Here is a 16878-nt window from a genome sequence, read left to right on the forward strand (position 1 = left end):
TTTTTTTTTCTGTTTCTTTTTTGCATCTTGCTCTTGTCTGTCATTTACATGTCTAGACGATGGTTTTACTTAGAAAACATTTAGCCTTTGTCTTATTGGCCCGTTTTGATATACGCAGCATGCTATCAAACGAGAGAGAAAAAAAAAACACCACAGTTATGTAAGGATCCCCATACAGGGATTTCAATCATTGCCCCGTTTGGACATCCGAGCAAAAACCAACACGATCTAGTTCATAAATACATAAATCCAACCGTTTAAAGCCAGCCCAGTACGCCTTTTCGTTTCCCAACCATATAAACGCCAAACATGCTAACCCATCATAAATCAACATCTACTTGACCGTCAGCCTGCTGTTGCTGTTGCTGCCGTGCCTGATCCTGATCCTCTATCGACTTGCGATCGCTACTAAGGACCATAACCCCGCTCCGCCACATCGTATGTAACATCTCCATCCCCTCGGCGGCCTTCTCCTCCCTCGCCCAGCGGTCATAGTCCCTCGCGGCGCCGCCGGGCAGGCGACCATACTGCCAGCGCACGGAGCGAACGACGGCTACGTCCTCGAGCGCGGTGAAGCCGGAGCGCAGTAGCTCGGGGGGCGGGAGCCTCCGCGCGAAGAGTTCGGTTATGCCGTGCGTGCTGCTCCACGAGCAGCCAGCGACCGCGAGGTGGCGAATGCGGTCGAGACCAGTCGTCTGGCGCCAGAGCGCAGCGCAGCGCGGCGAGACCACCCTGCCCAACAGGCAAATGACATCCTGGTTCAAATCGGCGTAGATGCGGGCTTGGCCGTCCTCGCAGCCGAGGACGAGCTCGTATCGCTTTAGGGCTACGGTTCGGGATTCGTGGCAAGCGTGGAGGAGTGCTGGTGGTGGCGTGGAGCTTGTCCAGCCTGTGGTTTTAGGTTTTGTCTTCAGGAGCTTGCTGCTGGTGTTTGCGGTGGGTTTGTTGGTCGGAGTGGGACTGGGGGTCATGTGCGTAGTAGCAGTGCTGCTGTCGGTTGCAGCTTGGTTGTTGTCGTCTGCGGTTACGACAACAACGCTACCATCGTCGATGCTACTATTATTAGGAGGTCCCCGCCTTCTTATTTGTGGTACAATAAGCCTCAATTCCGCCAGTAGATTGTCCGTAGCCGTGTATGGGGAACGCAGGACGACAGCCCGCGACCCCGGTAGAGCCTCTTGCCAGATCTGCAAACGAATCTCTGCAGGTAAACGGGAGAACTGCGGGAAGGTCTTCGGGGCACCGGCCTTCTCTCGAGCCCTTTTTTCCTTCAAGTTTTCTAGCCGCTCCCGAACAGCGTATTTGACTCGGCAGACATGTGCCCGGACCTGTCGCTTGTCCTCGGCGATCTGTACGGACATATCGTCGAACCGGCCGGTCCAGCCGTCGACGAATATATCCCGTTGCAGACGCAGCGAGGACCTCAGCTCCCGTGACTGCACCCTTATGAAATCCATTGCCGGCTGCAGAAGTGTCCTGGTGCTGCTAGCAGTATCGGAGGTAACCGAGTGTGTTGCCGCTGTGCCTGTTGATTGGGATGGGCTAGCGCCTGTAGTAATAGGAGTAGCCGAATCCATTGTCTCTTTGTGTCTTGTGTTCTCCGTCTTGCAAATTGAGTTCCTTCCCGAAAAAAATAAAATTTTGCTTATCTCTACCGGGCTATAGATAGGTAAGGTAGATAGATAGGGGTGGTTCAGACGACATAGGATTCGAGATGGACTTGAGACAACGACCACAAAGGTAGGGGTGTAGCGTTTATCCACCGTTGGACTCGAGTCGCCAGCTCGGCAAGTAGTGCCGTGCAAAAAAAAAAAAAAAAAAAAGAGGGCAAGTAATAAATTGGTCCCAGCCTCGTCTAGCCTTGACCAGAGGGGAAAGACGGCGAACCCACTACACCAGAGGAGCAGAAAAGGAGAGGTAGCAAGTCAGTGCTCGTAGATTGGTGATCGGACAGGAATGAAGCAAGAGTCAGAAATGTCACAGACGAAGACTGGTCGCGGGAGTATAAACAGGATCAGGGGGAGCTAAACACTTATTCAGCTCCCCGAGGACTAGCATGCAAGGCATGTATGTATGGTCTGTTCACCCCCCACCTATGGGGGAGAAAAACACAAAAGAGACTAAGAAAATAATTAAAAGCAGAAAAACGGCAAGGACCCTGGAGATCACCGCCTTGGCCGACCTTGGACCCGACAGATGCAAGGCCATCAGTTGGAGTTTCCCAGCCTTGCCAACGAATGGGAAGGCCGATTGGAAAGAGGGGTTATAGGGGCGCCCATTCCTCCGAAAGGGGAATATTGGCGCTCTGGGGCGACAAAGAAATGGCGCACAGTAACGGCGCCTTCTAGACTGCTTAGCGTTCGGATTGGAGCACATTAGGTCTAGAGATCTGCATGTGGGTGTTGGGAAAAGTCTTGGTAGGTGTGCAAAGTGTGGTCACGGTGGTTGGGAAACTGGAGGGTGAGGAGGGGCGCTCCTTTTTTTCTTTTTGCCGCTATTTACCGGTGGCAATAGCTTGAAATCCAGACATTCTTGGTCTTCACCGACCCTGATGTGTTGTCCTATTCTAAAGCAACTTCATCGCGTTGAGATGCTGCAGAAGTTGGGAATTGACTTTCGATGATCTGGCGGTGAAAGAGGCATAGAAAAAGTGTTGCCTGAGTAGCAAACTGTCGAGACTAAGGTGACGATTCGGAGGCTATCTTAGTATAGAGGAACAGGGAGCAATCAAGAAGGGACATTGCGCTGCATGCGTTGGTTGGGATGAATTCGAGGTGGTAGGTCGGTGAGCTCCATCGTTCGAAGAGTTAGGGGCGCTAGATTCTAAAAATGGATCAACAGCAACGCTCTAGGCAGCACAGCACAGCACAGTTCGAGGTCCGTCGGCCACTGTAGCTCCGTATAATTTTGCCATAGTGGAGACGCTAACCAAATCGATTTATCAATCGACTCGCCGCCGATGGCCGCTAGCAATGGGTATCTGAAGAAGAATGAAACAAAGGAGAAGAACTACAAACACGAATCGCCATTTACTAGTTTGGGGCCCTTATCCTGCCCGTAAAACAACGAGAACAACACGGTAACATTTGATCAATATCATCCCGCGCAACCCAAATCAACCCAGTACATGTTCCGGGGTTGCCCCCGGCTTGGCGGTCATCTTTTGTCGGCTACCAGCGAAACTTTTGGCTCGGGAACAATCAACATTCCACAGTATTCCGTATTGTAGACACTTCTTGGTATGGTTCTGACCTGGAGCGGTGGCCAGGTTTTAGGTATGATGGCAAGCCGGGGTCAGAAAATAGGGACGCTTTATGGTTGGCAAGCCCCCAAATTACCTGCGAAAAATATAATATTAAAAAATTGAAATCACATATAGAAATTTTCGTTTTGATGTATTCATCACATGGTTATTTTATCTCCCATTTCAAAAAAAAGGAAACAAAAAAATTGAAAGCGATTTGGGAGATTATTTGCAAATTCGCTCACATGTTTTACAGCGATATTGGTCCTGTGGCGTCCCTATTTTTGTGTCCCCGCCTGGGTGCGTAGCAGCCATTCAGCCAAGGACAGATAAGAGATGTGTGAGCTGAGGGTGGTTGGAACTCACTCGTGCCGCATAAGCGCGAAGAAAGAGAAAAAAAAAAAAAAAAAAAACATACACACATCACCAGCGACGCAGCATGGTGCTGCCAAGCTTCGTCACAGGACAAAAAAAGGCAAAGTTTATTCAATCACAAAACCAACTTCTTTAGGAGGAAGATCCATCACATACATGTAGCCGATTCAGGACAATAGTGATCGCGTAAACTCTCTTGGGCCAATCACAATATGAAAAGAACTGTACCAAAAATAAAGCGATTCGGACTGCTTTCAAGTCTTCTCTGCCGAGACGTGCAACTGCCAGTATACCGGTACAGTAGTAGTAGTGGTCCAGATCTAAACAGGGGTCAGCAAAACCTTCTGCGGCTGCGTTCACCTTGCCCCTTGTCTGCATATTTATTCATCATCCGCCTGATGATTGTGATGCATTTGGTGAATACACCTTAACTGCCCTGGGGCCTACCCACTTGGCTTGATCTCATAAACAGAACCACCGCCTCTCGAGTCGCCAGCCACGTTATGGCCTCAAAAGGGGCTGGGTGTTATATCAATTATGTAGCCAATTTGACTTGCTACCACTGGAGTCTTACAACATTTATTTTGTATATTGGTGTTATGGAAACATGTGCAAGACCTCGGCTTGTTCAAAGCAAGTCACCCAAGGTAGGCATTAGCATACAGCAAGCTTCTTCATAACCTGCTCTTCTGCGTATCATCAAGGTAAGACCCGCCCAGCTTGATCATCTCGACTGCCTCGGCGACCATGGACCTAACAATGTCACCGGCCGGCTCCACCTTCTTGATGTTTCCCGCGACCTGACCCATCAGGTGCGGCAGATCAATCTCGACGCCCTGCTCAAAGTCGTGCTCGATGGGAACGATGCCCTTGTCACACAGCTCCTTGATGCGGTCGGGCCGCGCGTGCCACTGGCGGATGTAGTCGTTGACCTTCAACCTGAGCGGCCTCCCGCTCAGCACCAGGGTTCGGTCCGTGTCCTCGGGGTTGCAGTCAACGACGGCCTGCTTGTGCTCGTCGCTCGAGTTGGACTCGACGCTGGCCACGAACCGCGTGCCCACCCAGACGCCCGCGGCCCCTTGCATCAGGCTGCTCGCCAGACCACGGCCGTCAGCGATGCCGCCCGCCGCCACCACGATGGCGGGCTGCTTGCCGCCCAGCATCCTGGGCCGGTATCGCCGCGCCACGTCCACCACGGCCGGGATCAGCACGCTGTTTGCAATGTCGCCCGTGTGGCCGCCGCCCTCGCCGCCCTGCGGGCAGACCAGATCGACGCCCAGGTCCAGCGCCTTGACGGCGTGCTTAGGGTGGCCGACCATGTTCATGACGTAGATGCCGGCGGCGTGGAGGCGGTCGATGATGTGCTTGGGCGGCACGCCCACTGCCGACACGAACAGCTTCGCCCCAGACTCGATGGTGATGTCGATCAGCTCGTCTAGCTTGCCCCCAGTGTAGTCGTGGTTGGTCTTGCGCGCGTTTCCGCCCACCTGCGGCAGGGCCAGGTCGACGCCGAACGGCAGGTCGGGGGAGTCAAAGTTGGCCTTCATCTCGGCGATGATTTCGCGCAGCTGGTCCGGCGTGTACATGAAACCGCCAATGACACCGAGTCCACCTGCATTGGATACCGCCGCCGCGAGTTTGCCGCCCGACACGCGGGCCATGCCGGCGAGGACGATGGGGTGTTTTATCCCCAGGAGCTGGGTGAGCGGTGTTGTGATTGGGCCCTTTGCTGACATTGTGTCTGGTTTTCTTGCTCTTTTTTTTTTTTTTTTTTTTTTTTTTTTTTTTTTTTTTTTTTGTGGTTTTTCTTTTTACGGGAGCTGTCAAAGTAAAGAAAAAAATACAAAGAGTAATCTGTCTTGGTACAGGTTGGAGCTGAGTGCCGAGCAGTTGAGCAATAACTTCGGACTGTCTAGGGAATGCTACTGGTCCCCAACGAGATATGGCGATTAGAGTAAATGTGGATTTGCTACACAGAGAGCAGTCCGAATCATAAGATTCCTGCAGCAAGTGAAGTCAAAGTCTGGGAAAGAGGATGATAAAGCAAAAATAATAATAATGATAATATATATGTCGAGGCTCATTTCATGGTGATTGCACTGACATACCAATTGAGTGCTTGGCGATCCGGGGTAATTGTAATGGGGCCTGGAAGTGCGGGGAAGATACCGAGGCTCTCCCATCTTGTGTTGGAGTGCCTTGTCCTCAAACGGAAGCGGACGTTCTGATCGTCCGTTCCTCCGTATCTGCCTCAGGTATTATCAAAATCAAAGGCTTTTTTCCCAACCCCTTGAGATTGATAGTATCGAGAACCGAGGCTATCGACAACAATCGCCAAATTGCAGCGCTTTCGGCTTGTTCATCCATAGTCTAGTTGTTGAAGTATTTTGTACGCTTAATGGGGGCTGCCACGAGATGTCGATGTTACATGCAGTTCGGTACTGGGGGGTTTCGTCCATCTCCGAGCTTGCACTAGAATGGCCTGAATGCAAATAAAAATTAGCACAATAGGCCTGAGGCATGTACTAAATAGCACGGTGATAAACTGACATCAACTGGATAAATCTTTTCTTTGATTAGATAATACAGCGCGGTGGCTATTGGTTTGTTGTACACATGGGTTAACTCATCCTCTAAGCAATTCTGATTCTACGACCAGCTGCCACCTTGGTATCATCGAAAGTTGGGCAGTTTCGCCGGAGTAAATCCGTCTGTTTCGTTTGGTTGTACCAGAGCTGGCAGGAGGTCCTCCCTTTGCGCTTTCAACCTCCCTTCACTCACTGTACTTGCGACGCCAGACCCAGATATATCAGAGGGGTCCGGAATATCGTCGAAACTTGCATGCTTCCCTATCCCGGACGCCTTGACTTCTGGAGGAGCACCAAGGCCCCGTTCGACTGCTAAGTGATTTGCTGCCTTCCTCCTGAGCTCAACATCTTCGGCTTCTTCTCTCGCAGCCATCTGCTCTTCGTAACGAAGATCCTCGAGTGATTGTGTCATTGGATCTTCCACCAGAACCGCTTCTTCTTCTACAAGCGGAGCCTCCACAGATCCAAAGCTTGGCCGCTTCTGCAGTTGGACCGGAGACGATACAAGGGATACGTGGGAGTGGTTTGATGACGATGCGGTCGTCATCTCGGATGCTATTGTCGTTCGTGAAACGCTGCGTGACATACCCTGTGCCTTGATGCTCGAGCCTGCGCGTCTCTTTCCTTTCTTACTACTGATTCGCGTCTTGCCGCTGCTTCTATCATCGACGCGATCAAGCGCTATCGTGAACTCGTCGTCAAGGGGTACCGCGTCCTCTTCCCCCTCGCCGTCACTGGGAAACAAATCCCCCCGCGACCTATATGAATCCGACGTTGCTCCCGAGCCGGCCGTGTTGCTCCGTTTCCTCGTCTTAGGATTGTATATCTCGTCGCCCGGCCGTTGTGGACTGTGTTGCCTAGATGAACGCCCGTATCCATTCTCCTTAGCATGGTTCGATGGAATATCGTCCCTGTTCCCATAGAAATCGCTGTCATCATCGGCCGCCCCCAACAATGGTTCCTGTTCGCCGTCTGGCCCTGATTGACGATCTGCTCCCGGGTGGTCTCGTAGGTTTGCTGCACTTGGCTTGTATCGCAAAGTACCCCCAATCTTGAAGGGCAGCCTGCCTAAGAATCCGAAAGTCGAAGTGCTCGGTATTATCGTCGGGTCCTCCTGCACACTCTTTTTCCGCCTTGTCTGCTGGCCTCTGGTGCCGTAGCTCATCGACCTCTTACGCCGCGGCTGGTTCAGCACCTCACCATTCTGCCCGATCGACGCAACACCGCCGCCGTGCCTTCTCGCAGATCCCGTCCCCGCGAGTAACCTATCCCAATCAGCCCCGAGGATGCCGCCTGAACGGCCTGCCGATGACCCTTCTCCATACCCGGAGGAACTGGAACCTCCCATTCCACTGTAATAGTTGTACCCGGCGAGGGCGTCATCATCATCATCCCAGTCATCATAAAAGTCGAAGCTGAACTCTGGTCTTGCCGAAGAGCGACGGGCGCCCCGCTCTCGTTCGCGAGCCCGACGCGCGCGCTCCTCGCTGTCACCGCCGAGACACAGGCCCGTGCACGCGTCCAGCGATTTGCTGACACCTGCGAAACATGGTTCGATGTAGCGGTGTTGAAATGACCATATTCCAGCGGCAGCATTTTCAGCTACGCCTTCGGCGTTGTGTGAGATCTGATTCCAGCGCTGGCGGAGCCGGGGGTCTTCGAGGAAGGCCATCTTTCTTCGTTCCCGTATATACGTTGTTTGTTCGATTGCAATTTGATGGCCTGAACGAACCCAGCCTGCCGCATGCAAAGTGCGCTCTTACTCGACCCAGGCTCCTGCCAATGATCCAGGTTCCGGTATGAAAAGCAATTTATTGAAAGTTTGATTCGCCTAGCTAGTAATCGAGATTCGGGCCCCAGCCCTTAGGATTGATCGTTTAGCGACAAATTGCCGCAGCGACATTGAGCGAATATGTTCGACTGTCGATAACGGGAGTAAATAGGTGTTTTTTGATCGATTTGTGTATGGTTCCCCACGTAGGAAACGGAAGAAGGGCCCTTTGTGGTCGTAAGTCGACTGAAACCAACCAAGGATCAGGCGCGCAAGTTGAGAAAGCACTCTATCGGAGGGAAGTGGCTCGGTTGTATTACTCGATCGATTGTAGATGGTTAGAAAATGCAAAAGAACGCTCGCTAAATCAATTCGGAACAGAAACGGATGGCGGAGAACAAAGCCACGTTGACCAGCGTGTTAAAGCGGCGTCAGCGCGCTGTCGTGAATTGAACAAAGTCGGGATTTCGCTGCACGTCTTACTGCGATAGCAACCCCAGTTCTAAATGCAGCACAGGTGCCGTGAAAGGGTATGCGTCGGGGTGCTGCCAAGCATGTTTTCGGTGATTGGGTTGCATCAGGCCCAGCCAATGACCTCATCCCATGGTAACTGCTATAACTGTTATCGACCCACTCTGAGCCAGTATGGCCATGAACCCTCCCCTTAGCGCGTTACGTAACATCGCAGGCTGCTCTACTCTGTAGTGCCTCAATGTCAAGTTGTCAACCCTTTACCACAAGTAACACTTGTGCAATAGCCTGTCGTGTAACTCTCCAACGGTCTCTTTTCACTATCATTTGCTCGTAGCGAACTCTATTCGGATGATTGCATCAATTCAGAGATGCGAGCTATATTTGACTGGCTGACAGGCCATCGCACGTCGCATTTGAGTGTATTGTACTGTGAATGTGTTCAAGAAGGCTGAGGATTCTCCATGATTCCATCCACGAAAGTTTATTATCCCGTCCTCCAGTTCAACATTGAATTTATGCTCATGACCAGCCCAGTCCTAGTGTTGATGCGTATGGGCCCCTAAAGATCGTGCTTTGCTGATAATATGCCGATGGTTATGTTCAGACTGTGTTTCTGTAGTCCGGACGAGGCTGTCACACTGCACACTCTGGACGCTTAAGACGCCTCTTTATGAGCTATCCACGGCTTCGTATTCACCATTCTTCCATCTCAGTCGACTGGCAAATGTGAGTAGGCAACGATAGCTCCGATCAGGGTACTGTTGATTATCATGGTTGCCAAGTTTAGTCTACTAATTGCCGTTTCCAAGTGTCTAATAATGCAGAATCTGCGTAATGATTTGCACGTAGACTGCTTTCTAATGCCGAAGCCCATTCAGTGAACCCTTCCCTTGCTTCAGGCCGCATGACGGGCCAACTGACGACTGTGCCGTCCACCTTTCGCCAGAGGCAATCGATCCGTAGAAGGAACCCGAAACCTCAGACCTACGCGTGAGAGCAGGCTACTCAAGATCTCTTCAAAGGCCCACCTAAATGTCAAGTAGATAGTTAAGAGCATCAGGGCCAGCGAAACCAAGATAAATATTGTACACTGAAGCGGGGTCTCCTAGCACCCGTTCGCGACGGGCGGGGGCGGAGGGCGCTCGGGGCCGAATTTCTGCGGCTCGGGCTGCGCCTCCTCCTCGGTAAGATCCTCATCGTAGTACTCGCCGTCCTCCTCACTGACGTCTTCATACTCCTCCTCGTACTCGCTCTCTTCACCCTCACCTTCCTCATCGCCCTCAGGGTAGCAGGGTTCGACGCTGTTGGCCAATCCACTCGGCGCGATCCCGCGACCTTGCTGCTGCATCTGCGTTATGATGCTCGTCAGCTTTTCCGTCTTCTTCCTGAGTTCCTCAAGCTCCTTGAGATTTTTGGTGCGCTCGTCCGCCATCTTGAATATGTTCTGATTCATGGCTTCATGCTTCCTCTTGAGACTCTCGTTTTCCTTCTCCAGCTTCTTTGACTTCTTGGACATCTCCTCCATTTCCTTCCGAAATGTCAAGAAAAGGTCATTGCTATTGTTGAGCGTGTCCTCAACCTGGAAACAATGTTAGATCCTAGGACTCCAAGGCACACAACCGAAGGGATTTTCACAGGGGCCGGCCCACTGACTTGCTTGAACTTGTCAACGTACACGTTGAGCTGGGTCCGTAGTTCGCCTTCGGTCTTGGAAAAGGTCTGGATCTGCGCGTTGAGCTGCCTGGAGCGTCCCACTTCGGCCTCGGCTCGCTTCTTTTCCGCCTCGTATCTTGCCATGTTGTACTGCACTTCGAGTTCCTTTGTGCGCATAAGCGAGTGGAAGTGGAGATCTCGAAGCTCATACTGCTCAATCAAAGTCTTGAAGCGTTGGCGGAACCTAGACAAACATAAAGTTTAGCAATTTGGAAGTTGCAATGTGCTCAAGAAATTGAATAAAGAGTTACATGCAGGGTAGGGCACTGACAGTTCATCAAGCTCCATGTCTACCATCTGCTTCTTGGGGTTGTCCTTCTCACTCTGGTAGTCGTCGAGTCGCTGGAGCAGACCAAGAAACTTTTCATCCCACGAGTTCTGATCCCGCAGTTGCTTATCGGCATATGCCTTGTTCTCGCTCTGTCGAGTAATAGTACGGTACATCATCAGCACTGAAGGCGACATGACCCAGTGGAGTATCACAACCAACCTTGAGCTTGTTGTTTTCTTTCTGAAGCTCCCGGCAGAGCTTCTCGAGTTTCTCCTTGAGGCCAACAGTCTTGGTGAGTTCAGTGCGGCTCTGGTCCTTTTCCTTCTGAAGCTGGTCACCCCGCTTTTTGTTCTTTAGGCTTTCCCGTTCGTGCCTCTTCATGTCGGCAAGCAGATCCGAACAACGCTTCGTCAGATGATCAATCTTTTGAAGGTTATCCATCTTGGCCGTTTGCGAGTTGAGCTCGCGATTTGCTTTCTTGACCTCCCGTTCTACATGACAACAGTCAGCAAAGCGACGTCTACATGCGTATAGAGAAATCTTTACACCAAGTCTTGCTATTCCGAACGGCTTCAACGGCCAACGCTGGAGACTTTGGGAGTTGAAATAAAATGCAAATGTCCCCTCATCATTCCCTCTGAAAGGAAGTAGTCTCTCTACAAGGGTCCTTTGGATCCGAAAGGGCCGGCGGCGCCACTGTGGGAAAGTAGTCACCAGGCAACTCAGTGAACCAGCGACGCATGGAGTCACGTACCAATCTCAATCTCCTGCTCCTTATCCCCTGCCTGGTCAAGCTCCAACTGGGAAATCCTGGCGGCGACGAGCTTGGAAGCCTCGTTCGAGTCGAGGGCCTTCTTCTTCGTTTTCTTGTTCAATTGGGGTGCTGCTGCTGCCGCAGCGGCCGGAACCGGCACGGCAGAGGGGGAGGTGCCGTTCGCCATGGCTGCCGGTCGCGAAGGTGCAGCGGTTTGAGTCGTTGCGGAGTTGACGGCAGACATGACCCCGTCCAGGCCAGGAGAAGAATGGATGCTCCGGCGCGATTTCGGTAGTGGGCATGCAGAGTTTTGTACAGGCGTACTTTTTTGTCGTCAGGAGAGGGGGGTCAAATTCAGGATGTAAGTGATGCTGCTGGTCGACAGTCGCTGTGAATCATATCCTTGGTCAAGGAATACGGTGCATCGGGGTGCGGTATTCGGTGAGTTTGGGTTTGGTCGGGTCGGGATCGTGATAGCCTGGTCGATTTTGACGAGTGTAGTCGTATCGAATCAAAATGCGCGGCACACGAGAAAGGCAAGTCAGTTGGTTAGAGCACACACCAAACCTGCGTCGCAACCTCCACTACCAGAAAAGGTACGTAGCCAGCATGAGCGATTAAGGTGACCCACTCAGCGGGCTGCCAATTTCTGGTATGTGTCACGCCTGTTCGCCTCCCAAGTCAGTATTCAAGGATCTGTGGGCGCCACAGCGATAGCAAGGTACAAGAGATCTCATACCATCTGGGCGCTTGTGCTAGTACCCAGCCTAACGTGGCAGGACCGGCCGGATGTATTGCACAGGCTCCACAGAAATCGGCAAAAGGTAGCAGATCCCTGCATGAAATATTTCTGGACTCTGGATCTCATGTCGCCATCCTGGAGCACGCGGGAAACTTTACAAACCCAAAGTCTTCGACGGGTGACTTGTTTTGTGAATCGCCAGGTCGGATGCTGTTGTTGTTTCCCGACCTTGGAACACACATGAAGCACCGAGCCCTTAATACATATATATTTATTTCGAGGTAACGTTGACCACCATGATGCTGCGGCGCGCAGCACTAGGCGCGAGGGGCGCCGGCAGGTCTTATGCCACCGTCGCCCAACAGTTTCCCCAGCCAGGCGAACGGCTTCATGGCTTCACAATGAAGCGCGTCAAGCACGTTCCCGAGCTGAAACTTACAGCCTTGGAGCTTCAACATGACAAAACAGGCGCCGAACACTTGCACATCGCTAGGGATGATGCCAATAATGTCTTCTCTATTGGTTTCAAAACAAACCCCCCGGATGATACGGGTGTGCCTCATATCCTTGAGCACACTACTCTCTGTGGAAGTCAGAAGTAAGATCAACCCGTAGGCAAGATCGCGATACGCTGTTGAGTTGGAACCTAGACTAACTCCGCCCGGTGAAGATATCCCATACGGGACCCATTCTTCAAGATGCTCCCCAGGACGTTGTCCAACTTCATGAACGCCTTCACAGCATCCGACCATACATTTTACCCCTTCGCAACCACCAATGCTAAAGACTTCCAGAACCTCATGTCCGTATACATGGACGCCACACTCAACCCATTATTGAAAAAAACCGACTTCTGGCAAGAGGGATGGAGAGTCGGACCAGAAAACCCCGAGGCCCTGGCTGCTGCGGGCGCAGAAGCTACGCCGGAAGACAAACGCCTGGTTTTCAAGGGAGTCGTATACAACGAGATGAAGGGTCAAATGTCGGATGCTTCCTACCTTTTCTATATCCGTTTCCAGGACCACATCTTCCCGGATATAAACAACTCGGGTGGTGACCCTCAAAAGATCACAGACCTCACTTACGAGCAGCTCAAGCGTTTCCACGCGGACCATTACCACCCAAGCAACGCCAAGCTCTTCACATACGGTGACATGCCGCTTGCCGATCATTTGCGGGAAATCGATGCCCAGCTCAGCGCCTTTGACAAACTCTCGTCAGTAGACGCAGGCACGGTCCATCGCCCCATCGATCTGAGCAGCGGTCCAAGGGATATTACCATGTCTGGGCCTACCGACCCCCTTGTCGACCCTAAAAGGCAGTATAAGTCATCTGTCTCCTGGGTATTAGGTGACACGGGGGATATTGTAGAATCATTCTCCCTGTCCCTGATTTCGGCTCTACTGATGGACGGATACGGCTCTCCTATGTATAAGGGTCTCATTGAGTCCGGCCTCGGCATCGCTTGGACTCCCAACTCTGGCTATGACAATTCGGCGAAAGACGGCATATTCTCGATTGGGTTGACTGGTCTTCAGGAGCAGGATGTACCCAAGGTCAAGACCGAGGTCCAAAGAATACTCCGCGAGGCCCGTGAACAAGGCTTCAAGAGGTCCAAGATTGATGGCTACTTGCATCAGATTGAGCTGGGACTCAAGCACAAGACTGCCAACTTTGGAATGTCTCTATTGCAAAGGGTCAAGCCAAAGTGGTTCAACGGTGTCGATGTGTTTGACACGCTTGCCTGGAATGAAACCATTGATGCTTTCGAGAAAAAAATGGCCGATGGAGGTTATCTGGAGGGATTGATGGACCGCTACCTCCTCAACGATAACACTTTGACATTCACCATGACACCCTCTGCCGACTTTGGCGCAGAATTGAGCAAGGAGGAAGAGGCCAGACTTGCGGCAAAAATTGCTGAAGTCCGAGAAAGCTTGGGTGGCGAAGCAGAGGCACAAAAGGCACTCGAAGAACGGGAGCTTCAACTGCTCGCCGAACAGAGCAAGTCGACCTCTGAAGACCTTAGCTGTCTCCCAACCGTCCGCGTATCTGACATACCCAGACGGAAAGAGCCGGCAGTCGTCAGACACGACGAGATTGACGGCTTCAAAACCATGTGGCACGAGGCGCCAACTAATGGCTTGACATACTTCCGTTCCATCAACACGTTCGAGAATCTCCCACAAGATTTGCGCGAGTTGATTCCGTTGTTCACAGATGCGATAAATCGTCTTGGAACCAAGGATCTAACGATGGAGGAGCTGGAGGATCGTATAAAACTACTCACTGGTGGCAACCTGTCAGTTGGTTACCACACTGCGTCGTCTCCAACCGATTTTACGCAGGCCTCTGAAGGCCTCACATTCAGCGGCATGGTCTTGGACCGAAATGTACAAGAAATGTACGAGCTTCTGCGACTGCTGGTTCTGGAAACGAACTTTGACAGCCCAGACGCTGTCTCTCACATCCGGCAATTGTTAAAGGCCTCTAATGAGGAAGCGATAAACCAAATCGCTGACTCGGGCCACTCGTACGCCCGATCGGCTGCAGAAGCTGGTTTAAGCACCAAGAATTATTACATCGAGCAAGTTGGCGGATTGTCACAGATCAAGCTTCTTACATCTCTGGCTGGAAGACCAGAGTCAGATCAGCTGGAAGACGTTATTGGCAAACTGAAGACTATTCAGCGTCTGGCATTCAACGCCGACAGCATGCGCACCTTCATCACGTGTGGCAGCGAAAGTGTCCGACATAACCAGACAGCGCTTTCCAAGTTCATGGGGACTCTGCCCAGGAACAACAGCGTCAACGTGTCATCCACTGGACAGACCGCCCAAAGCTTTCCAAGGGATGTCAAGGCTTTCTACCCATTGCCTTACCAGGTCTACTACGGTGCACTTGCTGTCCCCACGTCGTCGTACACCTCCAAAGACAGCGCGCCGCTGCTCATCCTGTCGCAGATGCTCACGCACAGACACCTGCACCACGAAATTCGTGAGAAAGGCGGTGCCTATGGTGGTGGTGCATACGCACGCTCCCTGGAAGGCATATTCGGCTTCTATTCATACCGGGACCCGAACCCAGTAAACACCCTCAAGATCATGCGCAATGCCGGGCGTTGGGCTGTTGACAAGCAGTGGACCGATCGCGATCTTGAGGAGGCCAAGATATCTGTTTTCAAGAGCGTTGACGCACCCAAGGACATCAACGCGGAAGGCATGGGCCAGTTCCTTTACGGCGTCACCGAAGAGATGGCTCATGAACGCCGGGCTCGTCTCCTTGACGTCACACGCGAACAAATCCAAGAGGTGGCACAAAAGTATGTCGTCGAATCGCTTGACAAACAGGCCGAGAGGGTTGCCTTCCTCGGCCAGAAGGCGGATTGGGTCGACGGCTCGTGGGCCACAAGAGAGATGAACGTCGATTAAATTTACCAAGGCCAACAGTTGGCCAACCAGTGTGTACCACCATCATCCAATGTACTTTTGAACTGTAGAACATACCAGAGGCGAATGATACCCCTCCAGCCTATCTTTACGCTGCCTTTGCCAACGCCCAAAACCTTATGTTTGAAGCGGCTTAGTGGATAGTCGCTCCAATCAAGGTACGTGAAACATGTATGTTCCATAACAAATTTGCCCATGTAGTTTGCAGCGCTCAGATACGATACGTCTCTTTGTCGATCCACTGATCTCTATGGCTCCGAGACCACCAAAAGGCGCGATATCAAGTAAGAAAGAATCTTTTACAACCCTTTGGCGGTTCAGCGGTTGACCGTGGAAAAGCCAAGGGCTGCTCGTTCTATCAGACCCGACTTCTTCAGCTTTGGAAGATCGGACTAAAGCGCAGAGCACATGCCTCTCATGTTGGGAACCTGACAAATACTTCTGGAGTAAACCTGGTTTCTATTGGAATGGGTTTCTGTGGAGTATATAACTACGTAGAGGCAAGCTGATCGAGCTTACGTCATTGGCGCACCTCTGCCTGGCGAGAAGAGCGTTGGCTTCTTGTTTATTTTTATTTATTTATTTTTTTTATTTGTCTTCTCTGATTGGGGCGGCAGCACAATTCCGACCGCGTGCTATTGGCAGGCAATTGTGCGTAATCTAGATCGTGTGCCTGTTGATCCTGCAACGGTGCACGACATGGCTGGTGCTGCCGTTGTTCTAGTTTTGTTTTAAAATGTTTCTTGCCCTGAGACAGAAAGCTCTTTGAGAATTAGAGGTGGCAGTCCAATCAAGGCCGCTAGGAACCAATACGTCTGATGAAGAAATTAAGCCAGATAGTCTATCTTATTTCATCAGTACATGTCATGAAACGAATCTAGCTGACAAAGCACTTGCGCGAATTACGGGATGGGCGGATATCTAGAGACGCCGGTTTCATCCGCCAAGTTGTCTCCTACAAATCGCACTAGCAGCAAACAGCTATAATAAACACATACTGTAATACGATATGGTCAGTACGTGAGTAAAGCTGGTTTCCATGTCAAACATGTCTACCCGGTCAAGATCCGCGGCGTGCCTGCTACATGTTCACCAGAAGCCGTCAATCACCGAGTACTCCATACCTCGAGGTAACGAGTGCCACAGGTGGGTTGGGCATTGATTGTTCTCTTACTCCTTATACGAACCGTGGTTATTTTGGCAGCATCGGTGAGTGGCAAGCCCTGTCTGTATGCCAGGCGGAAAAAGAGAGGTTGGATAGAAGTTGCGGTCAGAAGTAATACCCACTTTGCCTGCATAGAGGTAGCTCCTCCTCATTCAGATTCCCACCCGGCTTGTGCCGTTGTGAAGATCTCGATGCATCAGACGAAGACGTGGACGATTCGAGTGCAGAATTCGAAATTCGCTCTCCCACCGGAGTCGAGAAGCTACTTTCGACGTGATTTTATTTGATTTTTTTCTTCTTTTTTTCTTGCACAATCCGATTGTCATTTGGTC

At 51.5% G+C, this 16878-nt stretch overlaps 5 protein-coding genes across 5 annotated transcripts; 1 reads left to right on the forward strand and 4 right to left on the reverse strand.

Annotated features, from left to right (window-relative positions):
• Positions 1–320: 320 nt before the first annotated feature.
• Positions 321–1577, reverse strand: PpBr36_07019 (uncharacterized protein; the record flags this gene model as incomplete). Its single annotated transcript, XM_029894158.1, has 1 exon — positions 321–1577. One exon carries the CDS (start codon positions 1575–1577, stop codon positions 321–323), a length of 1257 nt encoding a protein of 418 aa, XP_029747943.1.
• Positions 1578–4293: 2716 nt separating this feature from the next.
• On the reverse strand, positions 4294–5355 carry PpBr36_07020 (uncharacterized protein; the record flags this gene model as incomplete). Its single annotated transcript, XM_029894159.1, has 1 exon — positions 4294–5355. The coding sequence occupies one exon, from the start codon at positions 5353–5355 to the stop codon at positions 4294–4296; it is 1062 nt and encodes a 353-aa protein (XP_029748624.1).
• Positions 5356–6292: 937 nt separating this feature from the next.
• PpBr36_07021 (uncharacterized protein) lies at positions 6293–7879 on the reverse strand (the record flags this gene model as incomplete). Its single annotated transcript, XM_029894160.1, has 1 exon — positions 6293–7879. One exon carries the CDS (start codon positions 7877–7879, stop codon positions 6293–6295), a length of 1587 nt encoding a protein of 528 aa, XP_029748623.1.
• A 1678-nt stretch (positions 7880–9557) lies between these two features.
• PpBr36_07022 (uncharacterized protein) lies at positions 9558–11434 on the reverse strand (the record flags this gene model as incomplete). The annotated part of the gene is made up of 5 exons (XM_029894161.1): positions 9558–10031; positions 10106–10349; positions 10437–10585; positions 10656–10927; positions 11191–11434. The coding sequence occupies 5 exons, from the start codon at positions 11432–11434 to the stop codon at positions 9558–9560; spliced, it is 1383 nt and encodes a 460-aa protein (XP_029748626.1).
• A 794-nt stretch (positions 11435–12228) lies between these two features.
• On the forward strand, positions 12229–15363 carry PpBr36_07023 (uncharacterized protein; the record flags this gene model as incomplete). The annotated part of the gene is made up of 2 exons (XM_029894162.1): positions 12229–12530; positions 12603–15363. The coding sequence occupies 2 exons, from the start codon at positions 12229–12231 to the stop codon at positions 15361–15363; spliced, it is 3063 nt and encodes a 1020-aa protein (XP_029748625.1).
• Between the last annotated feature and the right edge of the window lie 1515 nt (positions 15364–16878).

The sequence above is a fragment of the Pyricularia pennisetigena genome, chromosome 1 (genome assembly GCF_004337985.1).
Source record: "Pyricularia pennisetigena strain Br36 chromosome 1, whole genome shotgun sequence".
Lineage (NCBI taxonomy): Eukaryota > Fungi > Ascomycota > Sordariomycetes > Magnaporthales > Pyriculariaceae > Pyricularia > Pyricularia pennisetigena.